Source organism: Caretta caretta, chromosome 14, assembly GCF_965140235.1.
Source record: "Caretta caretta isolate rCarCar2 chromosome 14, rCarCar1.hap1, whole genome shotgun sequence".
In the NCBI taxonomy this organism is placed as follows: domain Eukaryota; kingdom Metazoa; phylum Chordata; order Testudines; family Cheloniidae; genus Caretta; species Caretta caretta.
In genome coordinates this window covers 40,369,350-40,393,021 of record NC_134219.1, presented here as the reverse complement: position 1 = coordinate 40,393,021, position 23,672 = coordinate 40,369,350, and the positions used below count along the sequence as shown (strand labels likewise).

The following is a 23,672-nucleotide window of genomic DNA, read 5'->3' as shown; positions in this document are numbered from 1 at the left end:
CAGGAGCCCGGGGTCCTGTCCTCTGTGTGAGCTGGAGTTGGCGGGGCCCGAGCAGGGCGGGAGGCGCTAAGGAGAGAGGAGAGCGGTGCTGGGAGCAGAGCAGCACCAGCCAGAAGCAGGGAGGCGCAGCCCAGGGAGCTGAGCTGGGGGCAGGGCAGCAGCAGTGCTGAGGCAGAGGGGAGCTGGGGCTGGAGCAGTCTGGAGCCGGGTGCGGTGAGCAGCTGGGGAGAGCGAGGGGGATGTGGGCAGAGGGCCCGGTGCAGGAAGATGCCCCCAACCAAGAGGCCTTGCAGGCTGCACTGGGAGGGGGATCCTATCTCCAGTGGGGGTGGGGGGACACTGGGAAGAAGGGTCCTGTCACCTAGAGCCTGAGGGCGTGAGGCCACCACCAGAGCACGTGTCCGACCCCCAGCATCCCTGCAGCACAGCCAGGGCCTGGGCAGGAGGCCTGGGACATGTGAGGAACAGCCTGTGAACTGCCCTGGCATCTCAGAGACGCTGTTTGTGGGTCATCCCACAGAGCAGGGTGACATGTTTTCCTTTAACCTTTCCCATTTTTTCCTGAATTTTTTTTATTAGCTGCTGTTTAATAAATTGCATTTGTTCTGAACTATATACAATGGTCACGGAAGAGGGAGAGCGGAGAAAGTACCCCAGAGTGGGGACAGCCTAGCCCCTGTCCTGAGTGATCACAAGGTTTGGTGTCGAGCCCCTCAGGAATCCTGGGCCCAGCCTTTTCAGGGTGTACGGGGAGACTTTGGCAAACCAGTAAAGTGCCTGAAACCACTATGGCTTATTGCTAAAAGCAGCCAAGTCAGCAGGCTGTAAATTGGCCATTCAGCACTCTCAGTTTGACCAAGGCAGGAGGGGAGGGAGGAGTTTTGGGTGCCACAGAAAGGGCAGCTTGACCCAGTGTCCTTCCTGATAAGAATTGTGTTGAAGTGGCTGATACATGCATTTTCGAAGAGCAGGATGTGCCCCAGGAATGTCTATTGGGGCCTCAAGGCTGCAAACTCTGGAAAAACCCACACCTGGTTAATCGATAATCAGAAGGAACCTCTTGCTTGACTATTGAAACTACTTACTTAACAAGTTTTCTTTAAGGGACATGTCATTCTATGACTAATACATAAATAAGGGGGGAAAGTTTGAGGTAGTTGGACTCTTTTTGGACTCTCCCTCTGGATACATCTTGCAGTCCCCACCGGCAGATGGAAGATTTGGCCACCGGAAGCCTGCTGCTGTGCCATTTGAGAGCCACACTCAGCTCTGGTAACTATCAAGGGTTGGGGGTGTCTTACAAACCTTTTGCGGACGTGTGTTCGTGTCTGAGACTAAGTGAAGTTTAGCTTTAAGTGAAAGCACTCTTGTGTTGTCCTGTTTGTGCCAGCCATCTATCGGTCGGACGGCCGTGTCTCCCCTGATTTATTTCCTGACACCACCTCGCACAGAGTAAAAGTTACCAAGAGCTTTGGGTTGAAAGAACCCCGGGTAGCAAGGGTTACAAGGACACAGGAGAGTGGAAGGGGAGCCCTCGAGATCAGGCAGGCCTCTGGGTATAAGGAGTGGGAGCGAGGACTCAGATCCTTCTGCTTTTCCATTCCACAGGGCAGTGTATAAACCAGGGAAGTTTCCCACTGTCCCGTCCCCGCCCCCCGCTTACCTCTGTGCATATTTATTGTTTTTTCTTAAAGGTAATTACGTATTTTAGGAAAAACCATCAGAGCACCCACCCCAAAAGCTGCTGGCCGCACTCTGAGGACATCAAAAATTTGATCGTGAGAACCCCTGGGCTAGATGATCCTGATGCGCCCTTCTGACCTTAAAGTCTATGAGTGTAACAGAAGCCAGACACAGAGAGGCAAAGCGCAGAGCATGGGATATCGCTAGGACCCAGGAGCAGGTGGGTGGGAGCGATACTAGGGTCACTCATTCCCGGGTAGCAGGAAGGAAATCGCAGAGGGTGCAGTGACCCTTGGACCCCAGGCTCCTGGCGAGATCCCCGAGCCCCGGCGGCTGGCGCTGGGAGCCCGGAGCCCGGGCTGCAGCCGGGAGAGGGGAACCTCCAGCCGGGCCCTGCCCGCTGCTCCCCGGGAGCCTCTCCCAGGGCAGAGCCCCCAGCCCGGCCAGGGCCCCTTCCCGGCCCGGCCCCTGCCCCGGGGGGCCCCGCTCGGAGGGAAGGTAAGAGAGACCCGCTCCCCCCCCGTCACCCCCAGGCTGCAGGGGGCGGGTTTGGCCCCGGGCTGCTCCCCGCGGAGCGGGCTGCGATTCCCTGCCCCGGGCAAGCTGCCGCCAGCCCCCGGTGTTTGCGGGGCTGGGGGAACCCGGACCGGGCCCGGCTGGGACAGATACACCTAGGTGGGCGTAGCCGGGAGGGGTCTGAAGAGGGACCCGGCGTGGGAGGACAAGAGGAGACTTACAGGTGGGAAGGGCTGTGTCATGGGGCAGGACGGAGGTGAAGGGGGATGCAGGGAGCAGGATGGGATGGGGGCGGGCGTGGCTGAAGGGGGGATGGGCCGATGCAGGGCAATCAGGGGAGACTTGTGGGGCGGATGGGAACAGGGCTGCAATAGAAGGCAACTCGGGGGGGGGGTCACTGCGAAGGAAAGGGGGGATGTGGGGAGGGGAGGCTGGGGGGGAGACTGAGAGCAAGAGCAGACTGGCTGGAGAAGGGAGGGGTCGGGGAAAATGAGAGGGAGAGATATAAGGGCAGCTCACCCACCCCGTGGGGCAGGAGAGGGCGAGGGGCTGCCCCACTCACCAGCCGGACGGGAATTCCACTAGTCAATGAAGCTTTGGAGGAGGGGGCTTCCACCTACGGGCTCAGAAGCTACAAGGCAAATATCCAGACACCCTCCCTGCACACACACACACAGACACCCTGCTCCCAATGTATGATTTTCAGACACACTCATGATTTTGGGGTCTGTCTCCTGAGGGTTCGGGGCTCCCCATTTCCGGGCAGGATTCAGATCTCGGCCACGCCGGTGTGAGACCGGAGTCACTGCTGACGCTGGCAGGGGGGGAGCGCGGATGGGCGGATGAGATCAGGCTCTGCCTGCCTGTCCCTGGGGGCTGCAGGGGCAGGACAGGGAGGCTCAGACATTAGCTGCAGCCACCAGAGGGCTCCGGTTATTGCTCAGGGAGAGGAGGAGGCGGGTGCGTGTCTCTCTCTGCACCTGATATTAGAGCCTTTGAGTTGAGGTCCCTGGGTCAGACACTGCTGCCTCCTCTGCCTGAGAGCCCAGACTGTGAAGCTGCTGCTCCCCAGCGGGGTCTGTGCAAAAGGCAAACCTTCATTAACGCCCCTCTGTGGCCAGCCCAGGTGGACACTTTCTCCAGTGGCTGGAGTCAGCCCCCTGGAGCAGCCCCGGGCTCTGCCCACGCCAGCCCCTGAGCTGCAGGTGACTGGGAGAGACCCGGGGGCCAGGGCTGGGGCTGGGCAGGAAAGTGACTCTGAACAAAGGGCCCCTTTCAGGGACCTGCTGGTGAGTTTGTACGGGAGAGGCAGGGGCTCCATGTCAGTCTGCGGGTCCCAGAGCTGCTGCCCTCAGTGACACAGCCAGGCTCACGCTGGAGAGCGAGCGCCCATGGGAACGGGACAGTCCCCAGTTCTCCCAGGCAGAGCGGAGAAGGAAGGAGACAGGAAGGGGAATGGTGAGACCGAAAGGGGCAGCAGGAGCAAGAAGTGGGGAGGGAGGATCCCAGCTCCCAGGCCTGCCTGGATCCATTCCCTGCATCCCCCTGGGCAGCCTGACTCTCCTGGGAACAAGTGAAGGAGCTGACAGAGGAAAAGCCAGGTCCTGCCCTGTTGGAGTCCCGGCAGTGCCCTGCCCTCGGGGCCAATGTCAGGGGGAATCCCCCAAAGTGGCTCCTTTGATTCTGCTCTTTTCTAGCCTTTGTCTTAGTGACTCTGTCCCTGGGAGGGTTTAAAAGTGTCTCAGGGGGTTCAGTGCTGGTGGGAGGGGCTGGGTCTGTGTTGTGATAAAGTGACTGACGGTTTTCCCAGCATGGCAGAGTCCAAAGCGTCTGTCTGCAGGGAGGGAGCCTGGGGGGAATCGTGGTGTGAAATGGACTCAAGCCCCTTCTGAAATCTCCCCCGTTGTCTGTCTCGCCCCAACAGGCTGAGGAATCACGTCCACTTTTCACTCCAGATCGTCCCGTCTTCCAGGGGACAAGGAAGGCAAATGGCTGTGATGGAGCCAGTTCAGGTAGGGGATTTTCAGGGAGCTGCAGGGCGTTTGTTGTGGAGGAGGAGGGGCAGGAAACCCCCAGGGGGAGACAGGGAGGGAACAGGGTGTGATAAACCTGCTGGGACACGTTCAATTTGGAGCCTGATTTTCTGAACAAACCATTTTCAGATGCTGGGAACATCGTCCCATTTCTGAAACAGAAAAAAAACAAAACAAACAAAAAAAGCCCTGGGCAGGGCTGGGAAAACTGACCAGACTCCCAGTGCTGGAGCCTGAACCCACTGGCCAAAGGTTGCTTTGAAATCAAAAGGGAAGCTGTCGGGATTCCTGTCCCTGTCCCCGGCTCAGAGCTCTGCTTCCCGTATCAGCCTGTGGCTGGCAGGCAAGTGGGAAATGAGAAGACCCTGCCTTGCTCCGTCTGCTGGGGGGGACAAGGAGCTCTTACCTTCTCCCCACCCCATGAAGACTCCTGGCTGCTCTGAGCCAGGTGGGGGTGGGATTTTGCTTTTCTGGGCCTCCTCCCCCATGAATAGCGGGATTGTGGCTGGGGCAGCAGGCGCTGAGTGTGGGAATTGACGTTTCAGATGCCGGTGACCTTCGAGGAGGTGGCTGTGTATTTCACCGAGGGGCAGGGGGCTCTGCTGGACCCCGCTCAGAAAGCCCTTTACAGGGATGTCATGCAGGAGAATTATGAGACAGTGACCTCGCTGGGTAAGCGATACCCGTCCCCTCAGTTATTAGAAGCTGTGGGATATGCATATCTGACTTTGGTCATATTCTTCCCTGGTGAGTTAGATCGGAGGGGGAGGGTCGCATAATCCACAGCTTCAGTGTGAGAGACCCTTTATCTCCACACCCCATTCTAGGGAACAGGGGATTCAGAAACCTAATGGACAGGCTAATTCATTCCCATCTCTCCAGCTTTCAAGGGGCCAGAAGCAGGGTATTGCTCACTCTGTATTATTTCTCCTTCACACACCATTCACCTTCCTTCCTGGGACTAGCTCCATCCATGGCTTGGAAATAGACAGGAGTTTAACACCCGAACTGTGTGTGTGTCAGCAAGTCCCCAGAGCGCATCTACACTGAGAACTCCTAGTGAGGGAGTGGCAACACCCCCTACCTTCCAGATGTCTGCTGCTCCCAGGGAGTCTGAGCTGCTACAATCCCATGTAGGGTCGGGTTAAACTCAGGGAATGTTCCTTGTGACAAATACTCTACCAAGACTCCATACATCCTGACCTTGCCTGATTTCACCGCTCACCAGGATTCCCCATTCCCAAACCTGACTTGATTGCCCAGCTGGAAAGAGGGGAAGAGCCGTGGGTCCCGGATCTCCAAGCCACTGAGAAAAGAGAGATCCCGAGAGGCACCTGCACAGGTGAGGAATAAGGGAAACAGATAAACATCTGGTGAGTGAAGGAAAAAGCTGGGACTCCCAAAAACTTGCTGTGACCAATAGCCCTCAGTTCTGTCCCATCTCACCCAGGTGAGGGCTGCAGTCAGTAGGTGTCATAGCATCAAGGCAAAGATCATTCACAACTTCTCACCCATCCTGTTAGCTGTCGGGAATTTCCTCCCTGACATTGCTTCCCTGGGAGTGTTGGGGTGGGATGTGGAGGCAGAATCCAATGTCTCCATCTCCCCAGCAGTCACTGTGTGGTGTTTTCCCTCTTTGCTATTCCCCTTTCTGTCCTTTTTCCCCGGCACACTCAGTGACTCCTGTCTGGGTTCTCTCTCTCCCAGCAGGTGATAGGACAGTGAGTGAGAACAAGGAGGAGAATCAGCAGCAGGAAGGTCCTGAGAAAGTGGAACCGCAGGAGAGGTTTTTGAGAAGAGCCGAAGGGAATTTTTCCCAGTGCTTGGAGCAGGGAAATGCCTGGGGAGATCGACACAGATCAGAGATGCAGCTGGGAAACTATCCCAGGAAGCAACTGGATAAATCCACTGAACGTGGCGGAGGATGTAAGGCTCCCAAGGAAACCACAGTCAAGCAGACAAGTCACAATGAAGAGAAACCCTGCAAATGTCTTGACTGTGGGAAAAGATTCAGTTTCAGTGCAAGCCTTCTTACACATCAGAAAACCCACGCAGGAGAGAAGCCCTATGAATGCTTGGACTCTGCAAAAAGCTTAATTCAGAAGTCACAACTTATTATACAAGAGAGAGTGCACACAGCACAGAGACCCTTTAAATGCTGTGAGTGTGGGAACAGTTTTAGTCAGAGTGCAACGCTTATTACACATCAACGAACCCACACAGGAGAGAGACCTTATAAATGCCTTGAGTGTGGGAAAGGTTTTAGTCAGAGTGCAACGCTTATTACACATGAGAGAACCCACACTGGAGAGAGACCCTATGAATGCTTTGAGTGTGGGAAAGGTTTTAGTCAGAGCTCAGCACTTTTAACTCATGAGAGAACCCACACGGGAGAAAGACCCTATAAATGCCTTGAGTGTGGGAAAGGTTTTATTGCAAGTTCAGCTCTTACTAATCATATCAGAATCCACACAGGAGAAAAACCCTATAAATGCCCTGAGTGCGGGACAAGTTTCAATTTGAAATCAACCCTTACTACACATCAGAAAACCCACACAGGAGAGAAACCACATGAATGCTTGGACTGTGGGAAAGCTTTCCGTTTCAAATCAAACCTTAATGCACATGAGAAAACCCACACAGGAGAGAAACCCCATAAATGCTTGGACTGTGGGAAAACTTTCTGTCTGCGCTCATACCTTATTAAACATGAAAGAATCCACACAGGAGGGAGACCTTATAAATGCCTTGACTGTGGGAAAAGCTTCAGTAAGAGCTCAGAGCTCACCAAACATCAGAGAATACACAAGGGTGAGAGACCCCAGAAATAGCTTGGCTACAGGAAAAGATTCAATTTGACTTCACACTTCAGTGATCCACACAACAGAGAGAGCGTGAATGTGGGGGAAGGTTCATTTGGTGCTCCTGGAGTATCAGGGATCTGCAAATCCGCACAGAGAAGAAACCTCTGAGATGTTCTCAGTGTGGAAAATGCTCCAAGTGGAGCTAACACCATGTTGGAAATCAGAGACTCCTCCACACAGCAGGGAAATTCTCTCAGGGCCCTGACTAGGGCTGGCCATGGTGACCAACCCATTTCCTTGTTCCCACACACATCAGGGGCATTTGGCGCCCAAAGACCCAGCTGCCCATCGCTGGGGTGAGGACACAGCAGCAGCCGAGTAGCAGCTGGTCAGTGACCTTCTGGCTCTGCCTGGTCTAAGCAAACCCCAGGCAGAGGAGGAGAAGCCCCCATCAGCCCCTCCTCCCTGCTGTAGCCCTGGCTGCTGAGCTGATGGGCCACAGGTGGAGGAACAGAGAGAGAGAAACTCCTCCAGAGGCTCCCTCTGCCTGGCTGAAGTTTTCCCCCTCTCCCTTCCCCTCCCAGCCAGGATCCCCCTGCCATGGAGCTGAGAAGGACACTTGTGCCAGGCCCCACCTTCACCGTAGACACCTGTCCACACTCCCCATCTTCCACCAGCCCCTGGGGTGGGCTCCCCCACTGACCTGGAGCTGTTCCCTGCAGGGGGAATGTCCCAGGGGGCTGGTAACTCCTCCCATCCCTGAATCCCCCAGGGTGCTGGTCTCTGGGGGATCCACCGTTAAGGGACCAGGGTGATGGGTTATGGGGAGGAAACTGGGGATTAAATGGTTGAGGCTGGTGGAGCTGGGTGCTGGGGCTATCGAGTGTTTGGGGATCATGGGATAAGAGGCGAGGGAGAGCACAGAGTTAAAGAGGTGCTGCCTCTCATCACTCTCCCCATCTGCCCCTTCTCCCTGCCCCCTCTGCATTCAGACAGCAGCATTAGCAGAGACTGATTTCCACAGGGACTTTTCTTGGAAGCTTGGATTTCCCACGTCTGCTACAGCAGCATCAGCCTCTGAGAGAGAAGCAGTGTTGCCTAGTAGATAGAGCACTGGCCTAGGACTCAGGAGACATAAACTCTGTTCCCAACTCTGCCAGCAGGTTGCGGGGTGACCTGAGACAAATCTGTGCCTTCCAGGGAGGGAATAATTTGGTAGTGATATCATCATCCTCTGAGTGTCTATCTAGGGCAGGAAAAGTGGTTGGGATCAGCTAGTGCAGCTCCTTTGTTCCTCCACCCTTTTTCTAGTCTAGACTGACCCTTAGCTGTTTATTTCAATCCCCCATTAGCAAAGTGATTGTTAGAGTCACTAAGTGCCCCCTTTGCAGTGAGATTGTCTCATTCCCAGACATCCTCACATTGCTCCTGGTTATGCTGAAAAGCATTTGATTTTTTGTGCTGTTTCTCCCTTATACACCAGCATTCAATAGAGTCTAAAAAAGCGGGAGCAGGGATAGTAAAATAACGTGGTGTTTTACCTTCTGTGTTGTTTGATAGGGATGGGTTGAGTCCGGGGATTCCCTCCTCACCCAGCAACCTCACACATCTTCTCTGCCCAAGTCGTGGAGAGTTTATCCTTTTCCCTTTCTACCCCTCCACCTTCATGTGTGTCCTTTCCCACCATGCTTATGACTCACGCTTTGATTTCTTTGATCCTCAATCAGGCCCCTGAGGGCTGGAGAAGAAAATGTCACATTCCTGAAGGGGACATTCAAGTGAACCCCAAAGCACAGTCTGAGCTTAAATCTGTAGCCCATGAGGTTACTTTGCTAGCTTGCTATATTGCCTAGAGTGCTTTCTTCATTGATTTGATTGATTATATTGTTATCTTCAGGGAGTTGGGTTTATACCGGATCTCAGTGTATATTACTCAGAATAGCTGGCTGTAATGCAAAGGAGCCTACAGGCCTGTATCCTGTAAGAGGAATTTTAGCTTGAGTCAGTTAGGATAAGTGATTGCAACCTTTGGCATAGATAAATGTCCTATTGGCTACCCCTTTGTCTCTGGGGGAACTGAATGGAGAATCACATGAAGAACCGTAGGTGTTTACCTTAAGTTTGGAACAGAGCGGTAACCACAGGGTGCATCGCAGCAGAACATGGAAGTTATGATTAATGTCAAAGTTAATGGTTTCAGGGATGAGATAATCAATATTAACATGTATGAATTTATGTATGAATATGTCACAATATTTTAGCCTATAGAATAAGTGTACCTGAAGATTTATCTGGGTGAGGAAATAAGATTTGGTCATGGAAGATTGGGCACGGCTATGAATATTCATGCCATTGTGAGGACCCTATAAAAGGGCAAACAACCATGCTGAGTGGTCACTCGTTCCTCATTCTTTATACCTTCTATTACGCTATCCACTCATCTTGGCAACATAGCTACTCATCATCCGGTCCTGACCTCCACCTAGACCAGGGGTGGCCAACCTGGGGCTCCGGAGCCACATGCAGCTCTTCAGAATTTAATATGCGACTCCTTGTACAGCCACTGGCTCCGGGACTGGAGCTACAGGTGCCAACTTTACAGTGTGCCGGTGGGTGCTCACTGCTCAACCCCTGGCTCTTCCATCGACCCTGCCCACACTCCACCCCTTCCCACCCCCTCCCCTGAGTCTGCCATGCCTCGCTCCTCCCACTCCCTCCCCCCAAGCCTCCTGCATGCCATGAAACAGCTGATTGGGAGGCGCTGGGAGTAGGGGGGGCGTGGGGGAGTGGAGCTGATGGGGGGCTGCTGACGTTACTGTAGCTCTTTGGCAATGTACATTGGTAAATTCTGGCTCCTTCTCAGGATCAGGTTGGCCATCCCAGACCTAGACCATCAAATCTATCGGGCATGCCAGAGACAAGGCTGGTCCTCTGTCTCCTGCTACCCGGTCTTCAGGGAAGGGTGTGAGCATGCCACCTTAAATAGTCTTTAGAGTAGGAATGTTACCACCAGGAACTTTAGAATCGTATTACTTATTTGTGACTCTGTGCCTTGTAGCTTTGATTGCTTTTTCACGTGTTTTAATAAAGATCTTAAAACTCTGGCATTGCCCTCAGTGTCACTGCCCTTGCCACACACCCCAAGAGTCCGCTCCTGATGTAGACTATCCATGTTCTTTAACCCCCTAGGAGCCTGAATTGGGACACGAACCTAAATTATTCTAATCAGATCACTGGTGAGCCATAACAAACTAGCCCCCATAAATTCAGGTCTACAAATCCCAGCCTCCATCTATTGGTAAAGTGGCATCTGGAGTTCTTCCAGCCAAATCCAGATCATTTGTAGACAGGAAGTTTTTGGTTAGGTTTGTCTTGTTTTCCTCTTTCTTTTATGATGATGATGCTTAAAACTTTTGTCAATAACAGAGCCAAATAATGCAGCAGTGCTGAGTAAAGCAGGTTTGGCCTGTTCAGAAGGAAATGGGTAAATATGTTCTCCAGATTTTGAATCTTAAGATTCTCTGGGATTTCACTTCATGAACGAGAAAGTGGTTTGTAGCCCACCCTGGATTGTGGGTTTTTCTCTTTTTGGTGAAGGCTGTTCTGTCATGTATTTTGATATTAAATTATTCTGACAGGATGGAGCTCGGATTTATTGAGGACTTCAAAAGACAAATGATCACTTTCCAAAATAGTCCTTTCTGATTTTCTTTTCACGTTTCCCTAGCCTTTGTCGTGAGATTTTTCTTGTTCTTAGAACAATGAAAATGATGAGTATCTAGCCACAAAAACACTGAGGGCGAGTGCTGGATACGCACTCCGAGAGTTAGAGACGAAGGGTCTGTCTACACTGGCAAGTTTCTGTGCAGTAAAGCAGCTTTTTGCGCTCCAGCTGCAGAGGTGCACACACGGCCAAGCTACTTTGTGTGCAGAAACTGCGCAGCTGCAGTGCAGTGAAAAATCCACCCCGATGAGAGGCGTACGACTTTCTGCGCCGGGCTACAATGCCGGGGTGTCAGTGTGAACACCGTGGCGATTACACCATTGCAACTGGCCTCCAGTCATGTCCCACAACGCCTGTTCTCGCCTCTGCGGTCATCAGTTTGAACTCTACTGCCCTGCCCTCAGGTGACCAACCATCAGCCCTACCCTTTAAAGTCCTTGGGAACTTTGAAAGTCCCCTTCCTGTTTGCTCGGTGATGCGTGCAGTGGTCTCAGCGTATATGTCCAGGTGACCATGCCTGCTCCATGCACCAGGTGATCCCCCCCCTTAGAGCAATGCCGAGCTGCTTGAGCTCATCAGCATCTGGGGAGAGGAGACTGTCCAGTCTCTCCTCCTCTCCAGCCGTAGGAATTATGATACCTATGGGCAGATTTCACGATGCATGACAGAAAGGGGCCATTGCAGTGCAGGGTCAAAGTGAAGGAGCTGCGGAACGCCTACCACAAGGCGTGGGAGGTAAACCACCGCTCTGGTGCTGCGCCCGTGAGCTGCCGGTTCTACAAAGAGCTGGATGTGATACTTGACGGCGACCCCACCACTGCAGAGACCATTGCGGATACTTTGGCGGCTCAGGGGACAGTCGAGAGTGGACTGAGCCAGGAGAAAATCATGGACGGGGATGTGGTGCGGGAGGGGGACGCAGAGGCAGAGGATGACTCGTTCACAGATGCATGAAGCCACGAGCTCTTCTCTACCCTGGAGGTGGCCAGCCAGTCACAGCGGTTGGAGTTTGGTGAGGCGGAAACAGGACAGGAGGCCCCTGGTAAGTGGCTTTGATTTTGGGAATCGCTGAAGTGAGTTGTTGGCGGGTAGGAGGGCTGGAGAAGGCCGTCTTGTGTCTGTGTGCTGAGCTTGTGGGAGCGATTTGCAGAAGCCTGCCCTGCATCTGTGCGATGCGCTTACCACCACATGCCTAGGAAAAGCGGCAGAACAGGGTGTTGATGGACTCCCTCACTTCATGGGAATCTACCTCAGAGATCTCCATGAAACTCTCATGGAGATACTGGGCAATCCGCTGCCGCAGGTTCTTTGGCAGAGTTGCTTTGTTTCTTGCCCCATTAAGGGTAACTGTTCCCGCACCACTCAGCCATCGCTGGGGGGGTGCGGGGGGAGGGGGAGGGGAAGCATTGCTGCACACAAGCAAGCCGCATAAGGGCAAGGGCAGAAGACGCAGTGTTGGAGAAGACCTTCCCTTGATTCCCTGCTCACCCTCAGCTGCAAGATATCTTCCATAATGAAGACTGCCTGTGGAAAATGTGGGGACAGTAATGATTTTAATGCCCCCCTACAGTGCTGGCTCTCCCCAAGAGCCACGTGCCTAGGGTGACCAGATAGCTAGTGTAAAACATTGGGACGGGGGTGGGGGATAATAGATGCCTATATAAGAAAAAGCCCCCAAAATTGGGACTGTCCCTATAAAATCGGGACATCTGGTCATCCTACATGTGCCCATTGCACAGTACTGTCCTGGAACATTGAATTCCCATGCCCCTATGGTTACTCACCATTTTGGGGGTCTTGTTGCTCATGTTGTTTGCCTGGGGTCAGCCAGTCAGTGACAGGTATGTGAATAGTGGCTGTGTTTTTAAACCCTGATTCGGTGCTCTCTGTGTTGCAAACAATAGTGCTTCTGTAAAATGGTGCATTTTGGCTTCACAGATCTGACCTTGGGAGCCCAGCCTCCCTCTTCCTTATCGCTGGCTGAACGGCTGCACAGGATTAGAAAGAGACCACAGAAAAATAGGGAAGACAACAAGAAAAAAAAATAATTGAAGGAATGGTGGGACAGCGAGAAGAGGGACCAAAAGGAGAATGCGGCAGGCCAGAAAGAAGCCACGGAGCAGCTCAAAAACGTTACGGAGCACCAAGCGGACATGCTGCAGGTGCTCATAGGACTGCAAACCGAGCAGCTCTGCTCCCACCCGCCCCTGCAGCTGCTGTCGCAAAACTCTTTCCCATGCTCCTTCCCCCCCCCCCCCCCCCCACTGCCAACACACTCTTATCAACATCCTGGCTCCAGGCAGTACCTGCTGCATTCCGCACATGCCCTGTCACTCTACTCCAAAGAACAAGGTTGCATATGATACCTGGACATACACAAATCTTTAACCGTCCTGGGACCCCACTTCTTCCTGGGACCCTCCCTTCCCCCATCCACCACAGCACAATCACCTCCTAGCATTACAAGCATTGAACTCCCGGACATAGCAACAAAGGTTAGTGGCTTTCAACTTCAAATTGCTTCCTCCAGGCTTCCCTGAGCCTTAAGCCCTGCGCTGTGCCCCTGTAATAGCCCTGGTCTCTGGCTGTTCAAATGGAGCCCTCAGGCGCTGAGCCTCAACGGTCCAGTCTGAGTGAAACTTTCACCCTTCCCTTCACAAATATTATGGAGCGTACAGAATGCAGCTATAAGCATAGGAATATTGTCATCGGCCAGCTCCAGCCTCCCATATAGGCAGCACCAGTGGGCCTTTAAATAGCCAAAAGCACTCTCAACAGTCATTCTGCACTTGTTCAGCCTGTTGTTGAACTGCTTCTGGCTGCTGTAAAGGTTCCCAGTGTATGACTTCATAAGCCACGGCATTAAGGGATAGGCAGGGTCTCCTAGGATCACAATGGGCATTTCAACTTCCCCTACGATGATCTTCTGGTCCGGGAAGAAAGTCCCTGCTTGCAGCTTCTTGAACAGGCCAGTGTTCTGAAAGATGCGTGCGTCATGCACCTTTCCAGACCAGCCTGCGTTAATGTCCGTGAAACGCCCACGGTGATCTACAAGAGCCTGGAGAAATACCCCTTCCTATTAATGTTCTCGGAGGCTAGGTGGTCTGGTGCCAGTATTGGAATATGTGTGTCATCTATCCCCCCTCCGCAGTTAGGGAAGCCCATTTGTGCAAAGCCAGCCACAATGTTACGCGTGTTGCCCAGAGTCACGGTCTTTCATAGCAGGATGCGATTAATGGCCCTGCACACTTCCGTCAACATGAGTCCAATGGTCGACTTCCCACTTTGGACTGGTTAGCGACTGATCGGTAGCAATCTGGAGTAGCCAGCTTCCACAGTGCAATCGCCAAGCGCTTCTCCACCGGCAGGGCAGCTCTCATTCTCGTGTCCTTGTGCTGCAGGGCTGGGGCGAGCTCATCACACAGTCCCATGAATGTGGCTTTCCTCATCCGAAAGTTCTGCAACCCCTGCTCGTCATCCCAGACGTGCATGACGAGGTGATCCCACCACTCAGTGCTTGTTTCCTGAGCCCAAAGGTGGTGTTCCACTGTGGTCAGCACCTGCGTGAATGCCATAGGCAATTGCAAGTCATAGATACTGCATGTGGCGAGATCAATGTCGGACACCTCTTGCCTTTGCAGTTTAAGGAATAAGTCCACGGCCACTTGTGATGTGTTAGTGAGAGCGAGCAGTATATTGGTCAGCAGTGCAGGATTCATTCCTGCAGACCGATGAGGCAGAGTGTGCAGTAAACAAACGGTTGAAAGATGGTGCCAAATGTGGATGGAAGCCAAGGGATTGCTGGGAAGCGAAGCAATGCATCACGGGGCATTGGGACAGGACCCAGGATGCCCCGCGACCCCCTCCGCCTTCCCACAACACTTAGCGGCAGAAGAGGGAGAGATGCTCTTGTTGGATCATATTAAAGAAGTTCTGTATTAAAATCACAAATGAGTTTGATTCCCCATAGTTTAAATTCCAGGGTATTACTAATTAAGAAGTCTCTTGGTTTTTGGTACTGTTTCTCTCCCTCTATGTGTGAAACTTGCAAGCTGCTAATTGTGTTAGTACATTCTAAGACAGAGTCTGTTCTCAAAGCAATTCACAGAGAGAGAGACTCAAAGCAATACTCTAACAACAGAAACAACACCCAGAGACTCCCCACCCTTTTGTTGTATTAACAATTGTGATTAAAATAGAGATAGAGGATGTATGTGGATGGATGCTTGGTGTGGATAATAACTGAATGATCAGGGAGGTGCCAGCCTAAGAATCCAGTGTCCATCGGCTGAAGAAGGCGTCAAGTGGAAATAACCAGAGGACCCCCCGGAGGGCAGACTGGAATCCACCCAACAGCCTCAAGAATGGGAGAACCAAAGAACAAGATAACATCTTGGAGCCGTCAGGAATGTGCTATCTGCTGATTGATTCAGCAACAGCATGATGAAGCAATTCCCATAGACTGGCATAGGAAGAAATTCCTATAAAAATAGACTCTAAAAAGTGAGAACTTTTGGGGGGGGTCTGATTCTGCAAACCAACTTCCAGGAGCATCAGATGAGCATCTGACAAGGCCCTGCTCCCTCCTCATGTCCAGGCCACCTGGCCAGTGGCTTGGCATGAGCAACTCTAAGGCTGGTAACTATGATAACAACCTTGCAGAACCTGTGTGTGTGTGTGTGTGTGTGTGTATGAATGAATGTGTGAATAAATATGAGATTGAATGGAATGTTATAACTATAACTAACTGCTTACTATGATTCTTTCTGTATTCACAATAAATGTGGTATTTTGCCTTTTTCCCTTTAATAAGATCCTGCTGGTTTTTATTTTATTGGTACAACACTCTCTGGGATAGGTGCCCAAAGTGCACCCGCCGAATACCGATGCACGTACCGCAAGTGTAAATACGCTATTGCGCACGCAGCTGACAGTGTGAACACACAACAGCGGTTTCCCTTCAGCGTTCTCTGAGCGGTGATGTAACTTTACTGCACAGAACCTTGCCAGTGTAGACATACCCTGAAATGGGTAAGGAAGTTACTGCCTGATCCCTGCAGAGATGTGACATACAGTCAGGAGCGGGACGGGGAGAGAGTGGGTGGGTGTACAGGGCCTTGAAAGGGCACTGTTTGCTCTTGCAAGCCAGAGAGCTGAAGCTGAGAACTGTGAACTCACTGCACATGTCCCAGAGAGAGAGAGAGAGAGAGGAAATGTCCTACGAGTGCTGGATGAAGTCATCCTTGAACTCTAAAGGACTACCAATGATGCTCCAAGAGAACTGATGTGGAGAGGGATTGGCGTCTCCCCATTGCTGAGAGGAGGATGCCGGGCAAATGCCTCTCTCATGGATTGTGTTTTTCTACCAGCTTTAACTTGTTCCTCTTTCCCTGGGGCACGTGTGTGGCTGGAGCAGCAATGTGCTGAACTCGGGCTGAAATGCACCCTGCCGAGCTGGGCGTTGGATGGGGAGGGGGTTAGGTTTTATTTCTTGGTTTGAAAAGAATAAAGAAGAATTTAGTTTCTCAAACCCCCAGTGTCTCTTGTACTGAATAATGGGGGGGAGGGGGAATGGTCTGTAATGCAGTCACTCAGACGCTGTCTGGCTGTCACCCGTTGACGCAGCTGCGGAAAAGACTGGTATCATTCTGGGATGTATTAACGTGAGTGTGGTATGTAAGTTGCGGGACCCGCTCTGCTAGGCACTGGGGAGTCCTCAGCTGGAGTCCTGTGTCCAGTTCTGGGCACCACACTTTAGGAAAGATGAGGACAAATGGGATTGAGTCCCGAGGAGAGCAACAGAAAATGATCAAAGGTTTAGAAAACCCGACCTGTGGAGGAAGGTTTAAAAAAATGGATCTATTAGTCTTGAGAAAGGAAGACTGGCGATGGTCTGCAGCCATGCTACGGGCTGTTATAGAGACTGGGAATCAGTTGTGCTCCATGGCCACTGAAGGTAGGACGAGAAGTAAAAGTGTTAAGCTGCGAGGAGGGAGATTTAGGGTAGAGATGAGGAAAACGTTCTAACCATCTGAATATTTAAGCTCTGGAATAGCTTCCAAGGGAGCTTGTGGAATCCTCAGCATTGGAGGTGGCTTGGTTTTTTAAGCCCCTTGGCGGTGTTATTTCACCATCCCTGAGCTCCACAGGCTGCAGGTTCCGGCTGTGACATTTTCTCAGGGTGCCCCAGACTGTGAATCTCCTTGTTACCCCCTGCCTCAGTGCAAGGGAAACGTACTTCCGCTTAACGGGCCTCAGTTTCCTGTTACCCCCAGCCTTCAGCTCCGCACCCAAACTCCCCAAGGCTCTGCCAGTCCTTACTTTGCCTGGCAGGTTAACACTAGGCGCAACCTTGCCCTTGAACTCCTCTGAAGTGTCCTTCTGTAGTGTCCAGCCCCTCTTCACTGGACACTCAAATTCAAAGGCTGAGGCAAGTCATCCCCAAAGGGACAATACCAGCTTGTTAGATTCAGTTGAGGATCAGTGCCAATATAACATCACAGCACTGAGATATGCATTTTAATGAAAACAAACAGGAGTTTATCAACTAAGGTTAAGAGATAGTGAAGCAATAAGACCAACAGGTTACTCGTCAAACACCAGGTATAACAGGATTCATATAAAGAAAAGGAGTACTTGTGGCACCTTAGAGACTAACCAATTTATTTGAGCATGAGCTTTCGTGAGCTACAGCTCACTTCATCAGATGAAGTGAGCTGTAGCTCACGAAAGCTCATGCTCAAATAAATTGGTTAGTCTCTAAGGTGCCACAAGTACTCCTTTTCTTTTTGCGAATACAGACTAACACGGCTGTTCCTCTGAAACCTGTCAGGATTCATATAGTCCGAGTTTAACGTTAACAAGTGTAATCCATGGCTAAAACATTCTCCCAAGGTCACCAGCCAACGTTGCTGGGATCCCCCTTTCCATGAATGCAAAACACGTTCTCCTGTTTGCTTCCTGAAGGATTGCAGGGTGATGTTCTTCTCCTCCAGGTGTCCAGTAAACCGCTGAAGTGCCCCCCCCCGACCCCATTGTTGGTTCTCCAGTGTGCTCTTTCTGTTGGTCCTAAATGTCAGTGGCTCTCAACCTTTCCTGACCACTGTACCCATTTCAGGAGGCTGATTTGTCTTGCCTACCCCCATGTTTCACCTCACTTCAAAACAACTTGCTTACAAAACCCGACAGAAAAATACAAAAGCATTGCAGCCACCCTATTATTGAACATTTTCTCATTTTTACCACATCATTTTATAAATCAATTGGAATATAAATATTGTACTTACATTTCAGTGTTTGGTATATAGAGCTGAATAAACAAGTCAGTGTCTGTATGAAATTTTAGTTGGTCCTGACTTTGCTAGTGCTTTTTATGTAGCCTGTTATAAAACGAGGCAAATATCTAGAGGAGTTGATGTCCCCCTGGAAGAGCTCTGTGTACCCCCAGGGGTACAACTACCCCTGGCTGAGAACCACTGCTATTTGCAAACAGGACTTACAATGCTTCATCTACATGCGAACTGGGGAGAGATATGACTAGATATCTCTTGGTCCAGCAAACCCTGTTTGTCAGCCCTGCCTGGATTCAGACTTTACAACAGTTTCCAGTATATAAACGTAGTTCCTTAAATATCATCCCCCCACACTTCTTGCAATGATCCTGAGGACCAGTATTAGAGACCTCCCATGACCCACTGTGGATAAACACTATGAAAGCAGTGTCTGAGGAGGAGTGAGTTGGTCAGGCCTGATCGTGGTTGCCCTCATAGAACAATGCACCCTTTTCCGGTCAACCCTGAAGGGCTTAGTGACATAAGAGGCAGGGTCTGGGGCAGGGGGGCTGCAGATCGGTGCGTTGATCGCTAGGACCCAGGAGCGGCTGGGGGGCGGCTCTGGGGGGAGGATCGCGGGGCTCAGCCCGGCCGCAGGAAGTGACTCGCAGCCGCTGCGGGGACTCTGGCTCCCGGCGAGATCCCCGAGCCCCGGCGGCTGGTGCTGGGAGCCCGGAGCCCGGGCTGCAGCCGGGAGAGGGGAACCTCCAGCCGGGCCCTGCCCGCTGCTCCCCGGGAGCCTCTCCCAGGGCAGAGCCCCCAGCCTGGCCAGGGCCCCTTCCCGGCCCGGCCCCTGCCCCTGCCCCGGGGGGCCCCGCTCGGAGGGAAGGTAAGAGAGACCCGCTCCCCCCCCGTCACCCCCGGGCTGCAGGGGGCGGGTTTGGCCCCGGGCTGCTCCCCGCGGAGCGGGCTGCGATTCCCTGCCCCGGGCCCGGGAAAGCTGCCGCCAGCTCCCGGTGTGTGCGGGGCGGGGGGGCTGGGACAGCCACACATGGGGGGGGGGTGCGGATAAGGGGGGATTGGGGGGGGAATAGGGATGTGTGAGGCCGGGGGCAGGATGGGATGGGGGCGGGGCAGTGGTTACACTGAAGGGAGGTTGGGGCGATGCGGGGGGGGCGGGGGGGAACAAGGCGGGAATGGAGGGAAGATGTGAGCGGTGGCACTGTGGGGGGGTGTGGGGGGGGAGGCAGAGTGGGAGAGCAAGAGGAAACTGGCTGGGGAAGGGAGAGCCAGGGGGGCAGGGAGAGGGCTGCAGGCAGAGGGGTGGGGAGAGATACAAGGCAGCTCCCCTGCCCCGTGGGGTAAGGGAGGGTGAGGGGGCTGCCCTACAAATGGTCCCTACAAATGGTCAGACCAGCAGTGGGGGATGGGCAGGGTGACCGTCCCCCCCGAACTGGGCAGGACAGTCCTGAAGTGCAGAGTTCAAGCCCCGGTCCTGGGCTGAAGGACTCCCGGACACCATTTGTCCCGGATTCCCTGGGCCGGGGCAGCGCCAGCCTGTTCCCCGTGGGTGGGGCTGAGGTGGGCCTTAGCCCCCCTTCGCCACGAACCCCCGCTCCTCCTGTCCCCCCCGGAGGCCCCACCCACTGGCCAGGCCAGAAGCTAGATCTGGGCCATAATAAGAGATTCCCAGGCTGCACTGGGGAGCCCCAGACCCTCCACCTACCCTGAGGGGTGGGCAGACGGGCCAAGGGATGCTCTCAAGCACCCCTGCCCAGGGCAGGTGGAGGGTCAGGACTCCTTGCAGTGACCTGGGCTCCCTGGGCAGCTCTTATCATAGCCTGGCCAGGGGGCAGGGCCTCAGGGGGAAGAGGCGGAGCAGGGGGCGTGGCCTCAGGGAAAGGGGGCAGGGCTCCCGCAAGGGTCCCACTTTTGCCTTCTGAAAAGTGGTCACACTAGGGGTAGGGGGTGGGCAGGAGACTTCCCCCAAGGGCTGCGAATTTACAAGGCAAATGTCCACCCACTGCCCCTCCCCCCCTCCCAACTTCCTATTTGTGTTTAAAGAGGGGGGTCCCTGACTTCTGGGGTGACAGGACTGAACAGGGGCTGGTCTGATTTCTGCATACGATTCGGTGTCCAACCAGAGTCACTGCGAGCCGCAAGGAGTGGAATTGGGGTTTGGTTTGGTTCGGTTCAGTGGCAGTCGGTGTGTTCAGTTCTGGTTCAAGACACCCCAGAATGGTCCAGTTACCAGGAAGTGCCCCAGAAGGGGCGGGGTGGTGGCTTGCTTCAGTGGGGAACAGAATTTGGGGCCTGGGGCCTGCCTCAGGTTGTCACCATTGAAGGGAGCAGCTGCCCCAAGGGGTGGAGATGGGTGAGAGGAGGCCTGTCTAAGGGGAAGAAGAATTGAGCAGCCTTTTCCCTTGAGCTTGAAGAGTTAATGTTAACTCCTGGGGCAGGGAGCCCCCCACCTGTCTGCCCCCCCCCCCACTCCCTGCTCCTGTGGGCTGCCCCCTTCTCTTCTCCTTCTACCGGGACAGGCTGTTCACATGCCTGGGTGTTGTTTTGTTGTCTTGTTTTACAATGAAAGTGAGATCAGAGTAGGTTTTGTTTTATCAAATATTGAGCTGAAAAACTGCTGAAACTTTGTTGTAACTGGTAGCCGTTTTTCCCTGAGTTCAATTCACACTGGCGCCGCGGCGCTCCAGCCGGGGTGCACAGAACGTTATTCCACTGGCCGGGGTGGAGTACCAGCCGCGCTCTAGCCATGGAGTCAGAGCGCTCTACCTGCCTTGCCAGTGTGGACGGGTAGTGAGCTAGTGCGCCCGGGGCTCCTTCCATGCGCTCTAACTCGCAAGTGGAGCCAAGCCCTAAGATGAAAAATGATGGTTCAAGTCTGGTTCCAGGTCAGTTAAGCATATTGGTTCAAGCTGGTTCTCTGGTTCTGTTCTGGTCTGAGTCCAGGTGGGCAAATGAAATCCCCAGCTGCTGAACTGTCCTCATAAGGGGGGCTGGGGGCCTGGCTATTGCTATGGAAGAGGAGGCTGGTGTCTGTCTCTGTCTGCTCATGATATTAGCACCCGGGAGTTAATTGAGCTCCCTGGGTCAGTTGATGCTGCCTCCTGCGTTGTGATCTGGGGCCCGGACTGAGCAGCTGTTGCTCCCGCAGCGGGGTCTGTGCCAGGGAGAGACCTTCATTAAGCCCCCTCTGTGCCCAGCCCAGGTGGGGACTTTTGATGTTCCTGGAACTAGCCCCCTGGGGCAGCCCCGGGGCTCTGCCAATGTCAGCTCTTGAGCCAGAGTTTCCAGGTGCTTGGGGGAAAGGGCTGGGGCCGGGCAGGAAAGTGACTCTGCACAAAGGACTCTTTTCAGGGCATGTGTCTGCAGGTCCCAGAGCTGCTGCCCTCAGTGACACAGCCAGGCTCACGCTGGAGAGTGAACGCCCATGGGAACGGGACAGTCCCCAGTTCTCCCAGGCAGAGGGGAGAGGGAAGGAGACAGGAAGGGGAATGGTGAGACCAAAATGGGCAGCAGGAGCAAGAAGTGGGGAGGGAGACTCCCAGCCCTGCCCGGATCCATTCCCTGCATCCCCCTGGGCAGACTGACTCTCCTGGGAACAAGGGGAGGAGCTGTCAGAGGAAAAGTCAGTTCCTGCCCTGGCCGAGTCCCCGCGCTGCGGGGGGCACGCGCTGCCCTCGGGGCCAATGTCAGGAGGAATCCCCCAAAGTGGCTCCTTTGATTCTGCTCTTTTCTAGCATTTGTCTTAGAGACTGTAGCCTTTTATTTTATTTAAAGTGAATTTAGTGTGTGGGATCACACCACCCTGGGTTCGGCTCTGGTGGCTACAGTTTCAAGCTTAATAGAGTGAAAGTCACCTCTGCTACTTGCCTCAGATTTACCATCTCTAGGAACACAAAGACCAAGGGCAGTGACCACACAGACATTCACAAGTACAAGGTCTAGTGCCGTTTTACAAGTTTTATTAAAGTAACTATTAAAGTTATGAGTACCCAAGCATACAGAAATTCCATACAGACCTATGCATGAGTTACAAACATAGTTATACTCACATCCTCCTAGATAGTGTTACAGTCTGTAGGTCTCTCATGGATTGATCATCAGTGGAGGGATGGTTCCTGCTGGAGTTTTCCCATATGTCACGGTGTATGCACACCCTGTCCCGAAAGGGGATGGGAAGTGGGTGTGTGGACACCACCGGTGAGTTTGCTTGTCTGTGTCCAACCCCACTAGCCCAGGGTCCAAGGACCACAGCAAAGGCCATAGCCCCAGTGCCTGGGGAAGCATGGCCTAGTGGCCAGACTTACTAGCGCGCAGCCCTTTGGTGCAGGGTGGCGGGGCCTAGAGGCCAGTACCCACCAGCAAGGGGGGCTGGCAGCCCAGGTAGGGGAGACCCAGGGCCCTAACAGTGGCAGAACCACTGGCTCAGCAGAGAATCCTACTAAAACACGCTGAGCTTACCTGGATGGGAGATACCCCTCCATCACCCTCCCTGGGTCACTTCCTGCCGTTGTCCCTGGTGAGGCAGTCCACGAGTCTTCTGGGACTCTGTCGGTTGCAGGGTCCAAGCTGGTCCTTGTGGCTGTAGCCAGTCCTCAGCAGGACCGACCAGCCCAGGTCCTTTCTCTCCAGCCTCCAACCCAGAATGAGCTTGGCTTCCTCCCTCTAGACTGCTTCAGCATCTGGAGCATGCCCAGTCTGGCCTAGGGTGCCGGACTTCTGCTATCCATAAGGTGGGTGTAACCCTGTCTTGGCGAGTGTGGCGGATGCGCTCCCAGTCACACTACAGGGAATTCAGTTTTCCTAATCTGGGCACCCTCTTTTTATATGGTGAGTCCGACTATACCTACATTCTGTGCACGTTCATGAAAGTGTCAACCCTCTTTGTTCTTATTGGATTGGTGTTCCCCAGAAGCACAAGGGACCCCAATTTCTATTGGTCAGGTAGGTTCTATTTATTCTCATTAGCACTGATTCACAATTTATACCCTGTGGTTAAGACACATGTTGCAGACAGATATGCCATTACAACATTTTTGTGATTTAAAATTAATCTTCTGGCCAATTTTTCACAATATTACCCACTTGTGGCACTGGGTCATTCCTCAGTGACATACTGAGGTCAGCATTTCTTTGCTCCAAGGCCTAATATGGCTAAGCTAAAATCTTACAAGCTTCAGCCTGTGGACCTTGTGTTTCAATCCTGCTTACTTAGATACCTAATGCATACCTATCCCTTCTACTATTAATCAACCTTATACTTTTATAATCCTACAATTTTACTCTATTTAACATAAAATGATTATATATGACATAACATATGAATTAATCATAACAATCATAACATAACAATAAATGGCAAAAAAACTAAAATAATTGGCTACAGGACTCTGTCCTGGGAGGGTTTAAAAGTGCCCCTGTGGGTTCAGCCCTGGTGGGAGGGGCCGGTCTATGTTGTAATAAAGTCACTGATGGTTTTACCCAGTGTAGCAGAGTCCAGTGCGTCTGTCTGCAGGGAGAGAGCTAAGGGGGGAATCGGGGTGTGAAATGGACTCCAGCCCCTTCTGAAACCTCCCCTGTCGCCCCTCTCGCCCTGACAGGCTGAGCAATCCCGTCCATGTTT

The 23,672-nt window shown here is 53.0% G+C and overlaps 1 protein-coding gene and 1 pseudogene across 7 annotated transcripts; both read left to right on the top strand.

Annotated features, from left to right (window-relative positions):
• Positions 1–23,672, top strand: part of LOC125629614 (tripartite motif-containing protein 10-like) — a 176,279-nt pseudogene that overhangs the window by 33,522 nt on the left and 119,085 nt on the right.
• Positions 980–10,140, top strand: LOC142069250 (uncharacterized). 7 transcript variants are annotated; one of them, XM_075119849.1, is made up of 5 exons: positions 980–1,272; positions 1,695–1,903; positions 4,124–4,211; positions 5,461–5,574; positions 5,943–10,140. In XM_075119849.1, the coding sequence occupies exons 2-5, from the start codon at positions 1,832–1,834 to the stop codon at positions 7,061–7,063; spliced, it is 1,395 nt and encodes a 464-aa protein (XP_074975950.1). In that variant the 5' UTR covers positions 980–1,272; positions 1,695–1,831; the 3' UTR covers positions 7,064–10,140. The 7 variants fall into 7 exon arrangements, with proteins under 7 accessions (XP_074975950.1, XP_074975949.1, XP_074975948.1 ...); XM_075119848.1 differs by having other exon boundaries at positions 984–1,272; positions 1,712–1,903; positions 5,940–10,140; XM_075119847.1 differs by having other exon boundaries at positions 984–1,272; positions 5,940–10,140.

What these genes read in the sequence shown, in the direction of transcription:
- LOC142069250 (XM_075119848.1), top strand. Translation starts at nt 1,832, where the DNA reads ATGAGTGTAACAGAAGCCAGACACAGAGAGGCAAAGCGCAGAGCATGG. An exon ending in TCGCTAGGACCCAGGAGCAG is followed by an intron (nt 1,904 to 4,123) that starts GTGGGTGGGAGC and finishes TCGCCCCAACAG; the next exon opens with GCTGAGGAATCACGTCCACT. An exon ending in CTGTGATGGAGCCAGTTCAG is followed by an intron (nt 4,212 to 5,460) that starts GTAGGGGATTTT and finishes ACCGCTCACCAG; the next exon opens with GATTCCCCATTCCCAAACCT.